At 47.3% G+C, this 11,508-nt stretch overlaps 1 protein-coding gene across 1 annotated transcript; it reads right to left on the bottom strand.

The window, feature by feature from the left end:
• Positions 1-252: 252 nt before the first annotated feature.
• Positions 253-9,850, bottom strand: PTGDR (prostaglandin D2 receptor). The gene is made up of 2 exons (XM_084796772.1): positions 8,921-9,850; positions 253-1,372 (listed from the first exon to the last, which is right to left on the bottom strand). The coding sequence occupies exons 1-2, from the start codon at positions 9,761-9,763 to the stop codon at positions 1,142-1,144; spliced, it is 1,074 nt and encodes a 357-aa protein (XP_084652898.1). The 5' UTR covers positions 9,764-9,850; the 3' UTR covers positions 253-1,141.
• Between the last annotated feature and the right edge of the window lie 1,658 nt (positions 9,851-11,508).

The following is an 11,508-nucleotide window of genomic DNA, read 5'->3' on the forward strand; positions in this document are numbered from 1 at the left end:
ACTGGGTAGAGCGATCCTGGGCCTGGAATTCAGGAAGCAGACGAGGTACTCCGCGCAGATTATTGTGTTTCTAATCAAACCTTGATTGGTGGAGGAGACCGGCCCTTGTGCAAGAGAGACGGACCCAGGCAGAGGAGGAGAGCAGCAGCAGGTTCAGACCGGGCTCGAGCGCATGTGGATCAGGAAGCGGATCAGCGAACAGGCCGGACCAGCACGCAGGCCAGAGCCACCTAGGGACCCGTCCCGTGGAGCAGATACCAGAAGGTTCATTCTTGTTTCCCTTTAACCTTTTTTCCTTCTTGTGTAATATAGTTGGGTTGTATAATAAGGTTTAATTGTTAAGAAACAGAGCCAACAGAAACTGTCTTCTCAAATGCGTGACTCGATCTGGTTTCTCAACTCCCTGTTCTAAATAGTGTTTATAATTCAGATTATTCTTAGGTCATTTGGCAAAAAAGGAGCAATTATGATACAAAATAAATTAAGTTTTACTGAAAAAAAAATAATGTGAGGCATTGCTAAGCTTGCTCAAGAATATCCACCACATAATTACAAACAATGATGTTTCTACCACATTTAAACAAAAACCTATAAGTCTTAAGACTGCTCTAAAAACTTAGAGCCATCAGGTACAAATGTTGGGACCATTAGTATCATTGCTATAACACTGTTTACAACATTGTTTACAGCATACAAATATTAGTTGCTGTTACTAGCACAAACCTTTTAAATAGACCAAAATGCATATAGATTGGCAACATAATGTTAAATCGGATACCCTTGAAAATAGATGTTTTAATTATGGGAGATATTTTAATTTTATTTTTATTATTTTTAGGTGTGTGTGTGTGTGTGTGTGTGTGTGTGTGTGTGTGTGTGTGTGTTTATATGCACATGAATGCAGCAGAGGTGTCAGATCCCCCAGAACTGGAGTTGCAGATGGCTGCGAACCACCTGATGCGAACGCAGGGACTCAAACCCAGGTCCTCTGGAATAGAAATACACGTTCTTAAATGCTGAGCTGTCGCTCTAGCTCCCCACAGGAGATGATTGTTAAGGATTTAAATTATAAGGTTTTCTAGTCACGATTCCCGGTCTGAATTGTGTTGTGTTTTCAGCTGACTAGTGCAGGCCAAGCCCCTCACAGAGCAGATTCCTTACTAGTTTGGCAGGAATCACCGAGCCAGTTCCTGGGTATCAGAGGTCTTATGAAAATCTTGTGAAATAACATCCTGAATACTGAAGTCCTGAAAATGATGAAAATCCAGGGGTCCACGATTGAAATCACAGATAGAAAACGCAAGGCTTGGAGGTCGTCCGAGTCGCCTTCAGCTGTGCTGGCAAGTTTAAAGGCTCCGTGGTAAGCGCGGAACTGTGGGGGAGGGAAAAATGTTACACAGATAAAGATATAGAAGGCTCCATGGTAAGCACGGAACTGTGGGGGAAGGAAACAATGTTACACAGATAAAGACCTAGAAGGCTGATGGAAGGACGGCATTGAATGATTCTGTTCCTCTTAGCCAGGAATTCCCATGCTACGGCTGGTGGATCTGGGTGAGGGGCCTGAAAGGTGGGGAAACTGAGGTACAGCTGGGAGACCCACCTGACTGACTCCCTCATGTTCTACATTCTCAGGTTTCCAGGATGTTGCCAGATTACAAAGGCCTCCACACACAGATTCCTCAGCTAGTGTCCTTACACGCATGCTTTCCTCAGTCCCGCCTACTTTCTGTCCACTCTTATCAGTTTACTTAGAAGTAACTACCACACGCATGGACACACCAATGAATTAGGGCTTTGAATTGAAGTAAAAACACAAGAAACATGACCATTAAAAGTCAGGAGGTGACCAGATGAAATAACTGGCCATTTCGTATTAATTATTCCTTTTATTAGGACAGATCCTATATATGATGAGGTGAGGGGTACCCAAAGACAGATGCCTACTTACCTGTGCCCAGCACCTTCTAAGCCTTGATCTTACCTTGGGTCCCTGTTGCTTCCCCAGAGCTCTGGGAAGTGCCTCAAGTCATGACTCTCCCTGGGTTCAGGTCACATTGCTGCCTACATCAGCTCAACCTCAGGCCACCGTTCTGAGGCTGGACACCTTTTCTTTTGTTGTGACACTTCCTTCCCATGCCTACTGAGATTCTAAATCCACAGTGAAACAAACTGGCCCCAATGGAACAGCAACCACAGAAATCCAAGATTAGTGGGGGACCTGTGGTTAAAAGCACCCAAGGCATCTGTGAGCATCGCTCAGAAAACGTTCACGGTCCTAGAACCAATCTCCTTAGCGTTGACTCCCTTCTCTACAGCTTTTCCGTGGTCTTGGCTCTTTCTTGGCTCTTTCAGTCCATTGCCCATGGAAGTTGCCTGACATGAGACTCGTCTGCTACTGATGTATGAACCCTTCTGTCTTCGTTCTTGCTTCGTAATGCCACGCGCAGTAATAATGGCCACTCAACCTTCAACCCCCTGGCATTGTTCTAAGTCTTTTAAGTTTTTCATTTTCTCCTTACAAAAGTCTTGTGAGTAGAGACAGTCATTATCTCCACTTTACAAACCTGGAAATGGATTAAACAGCCAAACAGTACTGTCCTTCAAATCAACTTCAAATAATCACTCCCTTTTGGAGCCTCTCTGAGATGGTGACTGAAGGTCTAAGCATCCAGGTTAGAATCCTCTCCTCAGATATGTGGCTGTCAGGGAAGATGGTTTCCTATTTTTACAAAGAAGGCCCCTGTGCCTGCTTTCCAGGAGTCTACTCAAGCTGGAAGGAGATGCTGGGGAGAAAGCTTCAAGAACAGGTTCTGGTGCCTTATAATCATGTAATAACACCTGTGTGTAGTTTTCTCCGCCAGGAGGCTCCATTTTAACCTCCTATACTCTCCTTGAGCATTGATCATTACTCCTCCCTTACAGCTTGCGCATGCTCATGAGAGGCTTTTCTCATTTTGTATCTCACTGAGGTACAGAGTGGGTTGGATGAGGTAGGTACCAGATACAGACTGGATGGTTGCGGCTCAGACCACAACCTTAAGTTGGTTTTAGAAGCCAACATTTCACAGATGTGCTATGTATTTGTTTTCTCCTCAGAGAGGAGTGTGGTGAAATGTAATTCCAAACAAAATTCCGTCGTGTGCACTCTGGGACTAGAACTCTGGTCATCAGGCTTGGCGGCAGGCACCTTTACCTGCTGGGCCATCTTGCCAGACTGAACCATTCACTTTCTATGCATTATTTATCCGAGTCAATTCTACTAGGTTATCTTTTCTTTTATTTATTTATATTTCTGCAGTGTTGGGGTTTGAACCCTGGGCCTACACGAATCCTAGGCAAGTTCTCTGCCATTGAAATTAGGTTCTGTCTAGTACATTTGTCTGCATAGTCAAGCCATTGCAGTTGTCATTAGACGTAAATTATTCTACAATGAGGAATTTTCAATTGGCTCAACTTACATTAGGAGCATCCATACGGGGGGCTGGAGAGATGGCTCAGAGGTTAAGAGCACTGGCTGTTCTTCCAAAGGTTCTGATTTCAATTCTCAGCAACCACATGGTGGCTTACAACCATCTATAATGAGATCATCTGGTGCCCTCTTCTGGCCTGCAGGCAACACACACACACACACACACACACACACACACACACACACACACACACACAAACACATTCTGGAATGTAAAAAGACTATTCATTTGAAGGAGTGCCCTCACATGAATTTAGGAGTCAATGAGCAAATATTGTTTTGGCCTTGGTGGCTGTTTACATGGGTGTTAGGGATTCAGACTCAGGTCTTCACACTTGCACGGCAAGCACATCACCAACCAAGCCATCTTCCTAACACCTACAACTTTATCTTATGAGCTTCTTACGTTTATTATAATATTATATTATGATACTATCCATTTAAATACAAATTGTATGGGTCCTTAGTAATTTTTAAGAATATTAAAAGGTCCCTAGACACCAGGTAGTGGTGGCACATGGCTTTAATCTCAGCAGAGGCAGAAGCAGGTGGATCTCTGAGTTTGAAGCCAGCATGTTCTATGATATTCAGGGTGACACAGAGAACCCTTGTCTTGAAAAAAAAAAAGAGGTCCTTATACCATAAAAGTTTGAGAACTGCTGCCTTAGACTAGCATGCTGTCTCCTGAGGAGATCAGACTTCCTGGTAATTTGCTATAGTCAGTAGGCAGTCATAATAAATGAGAGTCACACTTAGCAACAGTGCTGATGTTAATTATGAGGCTAGGCACTGTGTTCTGTCACACACACACACACACACACACACACACACTTTTCCAAACTGTTTGGAACTAGAAAAGCTTTTGTTTTCCCGCAGAATGTGGAATATGTGTACACGCATGAGACACTGTTATAGAACAGAACCCTCCAAGCATAACAGCCACTGTTTTCATGCGATGTATGTCTCATACACGTGTGGTCTGAAGGTGTCATTTTGTACATTTTGATCTAGGCACACTGTTTGGATTGCATTTGTGGGAATTTCCCTCCTGCAGTACAACATTAATGCTCAAAATGTTTTATATTGTGAAGCATTTTGTATTTTCTGCTCAAGAATGCCCTGTGTGGGCTGGGGAAATAGCTCAGTGGTAAAACTGAGCTCCAACTGGTGAAAGCTCCAGCATCTGGGCTCCAGCATCTGGGCTCAAGCATCTGGGCTCTGGCATCTGAGCTCCGGCATCTGGGCTCCAGCATCTGGGCTCCAGCATCTGGGCTCTAGCATCCAGGCTCGAGCATCCGAGCCCATGTGAAGCTGTGGTGAGGCACAGCTGCAATCCAGGTGCCCCTGCAGTGTCCTGGATGGTTCCTTTCTTTTCTTTTCTTTTTGTCAATCTGACAGAAGCTAGCCCAGTGGCTCTCAACTTTCCTAATGCTGCGACCCTTTAATACAGTCTCTCAGGTTGTGATGACCCCCAACCATAAAATTATTTTATTACTACTTCATAACTGGTAACTGTAATTTTGCTGTGGTTGTGAATCATAATGTAAATGTTTGATATGTTATCTGATATGTGACCTCCAAAGGGTCATGACCCACAGGTTGAGAACCACTGAGCTAGAGTCATCTGAGAAGAGCGAACCTCAGTTGAGAAAATGCCGTAAGCAAACCTGTAGGGTGTTTCTTCATTAGTGATTGAAGGGGAGGGCCCCAGCCCATTGTGGGTGAGCTCACCCCTGGGCAAATGATCCTGAGGTGTATAAGGAAGCAGGCTGAGCAAGCCGCAGGGCGCAAACCAGTAAGCGGTGGTCCTCCGTGGTCTCTGCTTCAGTGCCTGTATCCAGGTTCCCACCTGACCTCCGCCAGGAGACTGTGGTGTGGCACTGTAGGCTGAAGTACATCCTTTCCTCTCCAAGTTGCTTTTGGCCATGGTGTTTTATCATAGCAACAGAAACATGGCAAGATAGAAGGCCGCTGGCCAGCTAGTACGGCACACACACCAGCAAACAAAGAGACCCTGTGTCAATCAAGGTGCCAGGTGAGGATCAGCATCTGAGCTTTCCTTTTGGTCTCCACACGTGCTCAATGGAATGCACATGCCTGAACTCATACAGGTGTGCGCACATACATATACAAGCACATACATCATACACAGAGGGAAGAAAGCTCAGTGTGTGTGTGTGTGTGTGTGTGTGTGTGTGTGTGTTTGTGTGTGTGTGATTTTAAAGCTTTGTTAGTCCTCCTACAGGAGTAGTGCAGTTGTCTCTCAACAGATGGGGTCAGCCAGCAAATAAGCCACCACCATAGCTAGTGAGTGCTGAAATTTGATGTAGGCCAACAACCAATTCTGTTGGCTGATGCTGTCTCTGTTACAGTCATACAGAACTTTACAAACTGTTTTGAAAAAGTATTTTCAAATATATTAGTTACTCCTCGTCTTACAGCTCCATACTGTAAAACAGATGCCCTTAGAGATGTGCCTGTAGGTCTGAGAGATGATGTGCCTGTAGGTCTGAGAGATGATGTGCCTGTAGGTCTGAGAGATGACGTGCCTGTAGGTCTGAGACATGATGTGCCTGTAGGTCTGAGAGATGACGTGCCTGTAGGTCTGAGACATGATGTGCCTGTAGGTCTGAGAGATGACGTGCCTGTAGGTCTGAGAGATGATGTGGCTGTAGGTCTGAGACATGATGTGCCTGTAGGTCTGAGACATGATGTGCCTGTAGGTCTGAGACATGATGTGCCTGTAGGTCTGAGAGATGATGTGCCTGTAGGTCTGAGAGATGACGTGCCTGTAGGTCTGAGAGATGATGTGCCTGTAGGTCTGAGACATGATGTGCCTGTAGGTCTGAGACATGATGTGCCTGTAGGTCTGAGAGATGACGTGCCTGTAGGTCTGAGACATGATGTGCCTGTAGGTCTGAGAGATGATGTGCCTGTAGGTCTGAGACATGATGTGCCTGTAGGTCTGAGAGATGACGTGCCTGTAGGTCTGAGAGACGATGTGCCTGTAGGTCTGAGAGATGATGTGCCTGTAGGTCTGAGAGATGACGTGCCTGTAGGTCTAAGAGATGATGTGGCTGTAGGTCTAAGAGATGATGTGGCTGTAGGTCTGAGAGATGATGTGCCTGTAGGTCTGAGACATGATGTGCCTGTAGGTCTAAGAGATGATGTGCCTGTAGGTCTGAGAGACGATGTGGCTGTAGGTCTGAGAGACGATGTGCCTGTAGGTCTGAGAGACGATGTGGCTGTAGGTCTGAGAGATGACGTGCCTGTAGGTCTGAGAGATGACGTGCCTGTAGGTCTGAGAGATGACGTGGCTGTAGGTCTGAGAGATGATGTGCCTGTAGGTCTGAGACATGATGTGCCTGTAGGTCTGAGAGATGATGTGCCTGTAGGTCTGAGAGATGATGTGGCTGTAGGTCTGAGACATGATGTGCCTGTAGGTCTGAGACATGATGTGCCTGTAGGTCTGAGAGACGATGTGCCTGTAGGTCTGGCTTTTCCTGGTTTACCCTGTTTTCTGAGTTGTTCTCACTAAAGTGTCCAAATGACGCTCAACTTTTTCATGGGTTTTTCTAGTATTTACTTTCATCACAGCACAGGAGCACGCCAACTAGTCTGGGGCTGTGTTTTTGTTTTGTTTGTTTGTTTTTTGTTTTTGTTTTGTAAAAAGTCAGAAAATGAGTGTTTCAGGTTTTATAGGCCACGGCACCAAATAATGAATGTTCAGTAGACACCAATATAACTCTATATAAAACATATCCCCACATTTTAATTGATTATTTTATGCATATGGGTGTTTTGTCTGCATGTGTGTCTGTGTACCACATGTGTGTCTAGTTCCTGTGGAGCCAGAAGAGGGAGTCGGGTCCCTAGGACTGGGTTACAGACGGTGGTGAGCTGCCATGTGAATGCTGGGAACTGGACAGACCCCATCCCCTGGAAGAGCAGCTAATGAGACCTTCTGAGCCATGCCTACAACTTTTAGTGATGAAATTAAGAGGCAATAACAATAAATGGGTGGCCAGGCGTGGTGGCTCACGCCTTTAATCCCAGCACTCGAGAGGCAGAGGCAGGCGGATCGCTGTGAGTTCGAGGCCAGCCTGGTCTACAAAGTGAGTCCAGGACAGTCAAGGCTACACAGAGAGACCCTGTCTCGAAAAACCAAAAAAAACAAAAAAACAAAAAAAAAAAAAACAAAAAAAAAAAAACCAAAACAAAACAAAACAAAAAACCAACCAAACAAACAAAAAACAATAAATGGGTGCACCTTTTAAAGTACATGCCTAATAAAAACTTTAATTCTTTCTTTTTCTTCTTCTGTTTTTTGTTTTGTTTTAGTTTTTGGTTTTGTGTGTGTGTGGTTTTTTGTTTTTTGTTTTTGTTTTGTTTTTTTATTAGATACAATTTCTCTGTATAGTCCTGGCCATCCTGGAACTTGCTCTGTAAACCAGGGTGGCCTCGAACTCACAGAGATCCACCTGCCCCTGCCTCCAGAGTGCTGGAATTAAAGGTGTGCACCACCATGCCCAGCTAAATTTAATTCTTTTTCATAATTTGAATAGAGGTTAGCTTAATTGGGGCTCAAAGTCTTTGGTGTCTATCATCAAACTGATTACAAATACTCATTTGTAAAAATTATTCTTAATTCCAGGTTGTATCAAGAACAGCAAGGAGGGCAGAATTGACCTGTGGGCCAGGATTTGGGAACTGGGACTTAGTGTAGTTGTTCGAAATGGTACCTAAAGCAACAGTTACTTCATCAGTGCGTCTCTGCCCATCATTTCCTTGTAAACTGGGACCCAAGTCGATGGGATTCCTTGCATCACATTGGCCAAGACAGACAGGTGAGGAGACAACTGGCTACCTGGGACCTCTCAGCCTCTGCTGCCAACACCCCCCCTCACCCAGGCGGCAGCAGCCACAAACCAAGAGTACTCAGGATGAACTGGCTCTTTTCCTTCCCTTTGCCCCTTCCCAGGCCAAACCCAGAGGGGAACTCTCTGTTTGCAATATCACTAAGTTAAAGGTCAAATCTAACCAAATAAAATTTGACGTAACTGGTGCGGGGGTCGGGGAATAGAGGACTTTAGTCCTCTTTGTCACACCACACGTGACTTAGAGACCTCCCAGAACTGGAGCAGAAAGGAGGGGGTGTCTGCCAATTGGAAATGGTTTTGCTGAGTTCAGGATACCCAGATTTGTCTCTCTAATCCTTTGTCTGACAATTCCCTCTTATCCCGCTACAAATGGGAGTATACCTTATGGCTGTGGGAGGAATCCACCCTCCTGGTGTGTTGAGCACAGAATCAAACCTTCCAGGCCCCCAGGTGCAGCTCCTAGCTCTCCAGAGAGCAGCATCCGCCCCCACCCCCCACCCCCCACCTTCCCACAGGGCCGGTGCCTGAGTTGCCCCAGTTTCCCGAACTTTGATGCCCAGTAACTCACAATTAAAGGCAGGGAACACATGGTGAAGAGCACTGTCATGAGAGCCAGCAGCACCAAGTGGTCCAGCTCCTCCAGGGGATGCGGGGCCGCCTGTCTGTAGCCAGAATCTGGCTGGGCACGGTCCCTGGGGCAGCAGCGAGGGTAGTGCCTCAGGCGCCGGTGCATGGCATAGAGGTTGTACATGGCGCCCAGGTTGCACAGCACGGTCGCGAGGACCAGCAGCGCCATAAGGCTGGAGTAGAGCACAGAGAAGCCGACCACCGAAACTGAGCGATTCTTATGGACCATCTGGATGAAGCACCAGGTGCCGGGACAGTATTGCACGAACTTCCCAAACCCGGCGAAGGGGAGCGAGCAGAAAACCAAGCAGAAGGCACCCACAGCGGGCGCCACCAGCACTCCTCGGCGCAGGGTGATGTGTCTTTGGTAGAAGAAGGGGTGTCCTAGAGACAGCCAGCACTCCAGCGCCATGGCCAGCAATTGCAACGTCGAGGCTAGCCCAAAGAAGGACATGATGAAGGCGAAGGCTTGACACAACTGATTGCCTGGGAGAGGCAGCAGCCCCTGTAGGCTCCGGTTTTGCGCGTACGCAGCCAGGACCACCGGGCTGACCAGACACTTGCCCAGCAAGTCGGTGACTGTCAAACCACACACCAGCACGTAGAAGACCGAGGGCGGCGGGCGCAGTGGCCGCGGCCGGCAGGACCCTAACCCGGAGCGCGCCAGCAGCACCAGCGCCAGGAGGTTGCCCAGCAGCCCCGCACCGAAGAGCACGCCGCACATCACCGCAGAGGAGCCCTCTTCCACCCAAGTGAACGCGCGGCAGCGATAGGACTCATTCATGGTCCCTGCCGCGTCTGGCTGGCGGGGAGGCTGCAGTCCCGCCAGATGTGGAGGAGTCCTGGGTCGCTCCGTGCTGCTGGGACACAAGAGGCTGCTCTGTGGGCAGCAGGGTGTTGTTCACAGTTAACCCTCCTATCTAAGCTTCCGAGTCACACCCCTGGAGGAGGGCGGGACACTGCTGCAGATCGAAGAGCAGCAGGGAGAGACAGACCCTGTACTCAGAGTCTAAAGGAAAGGGGAAAGTACCCAAAATCTGAGTACTCGCGGCTGGTCCTTCAGACTAGGCAAAAGAACTGCAGATGTGGAGAGGGAACTGAGAAAGGCAAACAGGGAATAGGGAAACCGAAGTGCTGGCGGCGGCGGCGGCCATGAGCTCTCTCTGCAGATGAGCCAAGCCAGGAGGCTGAGAAAGGGCTATGGTCTTTTTTTTTTTTTTTTTTAATTTAAATTCTCAAAGTTAGCTAACATGCATACCACTCTTGGGGCTTGTCTAGATCCATGCATTGTGGAGATTAACAATGAGGTGAGGAAACAGGTGCCTCAAAAAGTTAGGGGCTCTGCTTAGGTTGGCAGAGTCAAGCAGGACACCAGGAGTTTATTTAGTCCACCTGTCCCCTTCTGTGGCTCCTTCCCCTGAAAGGCTGCTCAAATTTTGGGGCCAGCTTTTTTTTTTCCCTGCACATGGGAAACCAAGAGCTGTGGTATCAATGCGGGTGCCAAAAAGCATGGTGACTGTGTGACTGGGTGACAGGGATATGGTTAACAGCACTGAGACTGTCATCAAGGCCTGGGTTCAAGTCTTGGATCTGCTGTTACTGTTTGTGTGACTTGTTCAGCTTCCCAAACATTAGCATCTGTTCTGGTTGCTTGGTTCCTTAGAAGTATAGAGGCGAGGATAGAATGCGGCAGGCAAGTGCTTGCTGCATGTGGTTGCCATAGTTTTATTTGAGGGGGAGGGGAACATTTTTGTTGTTGTTTGTTTGCTTGTTTTAGCTTGACAAGTAACTGCAGATTTTAACGTGGATTTTGAAACCAGAACATAATAATCTTGCTTTAGAGAATTCCCACTGTTCTAGTCTGTGACTGCTGGGAAACATGCTTTCCTTTCTAGCCTGCATCAAAAAACGGGAAGCAGAGTTCACTGGGGTTTCTTAATTTAACACTCCGTATCCCGAGACAGAAACTGGCTTCCAGCATGGAATCTTAAAGGGATGACTTGGGCCCAATTGCGTAAACAAGTAGGTGCCGTCTTCATACAGGGCGTCTTCATACAGGGTGTCTTCCTACAAGGTGCTCTCTGCCCGTCCTGATGGACAGTGTCAGGGAGAGGGCAGGGCCCTGACTTCATATCCTGTCCTGAAGGGTTGGCAGAGAAGCTGACTCCAGACTGAAGCCTGGCCAGCACTTCAGGCCATAGGGCAGGAAGAGTTCAAGCTTCGGAATTGCACAGGACCATTAGGACTCTGGCTTCGTGTTTAGCTTCCGTTGTTGAAGGAGTTTCAACATCCTTACATGTAGGGTGTGGGACTTCTTTGACCTCGGAGGATTGCTATGAGGCTGGAGGAAGAAAAAGAAGAAGAATGAAATGCTTGGCACAGAATAATGACAGGAAAAGGGTCTTGTCTATGCTGCGCAATCCGTAGGCCTTTTGGGGCGCAGCGACTCTGCGAAGGTCCTGCAGAGCTCAGCTCTGTGTCTTGTGCCTTCTCTCTCACCCCCATCTCCTAGCAAATAATGATCAACTT

The sequence above is a fragment of the Acomys minous genome (genome assembly GCF_964271855.1).
Source record: "Acomys minous genome assembly, chromosome: 9".
NCBI lineage: Eukaryota > Metazoa > Chordata > Mammalia > Rodentia > Muridae > Acomys > Acomys minous.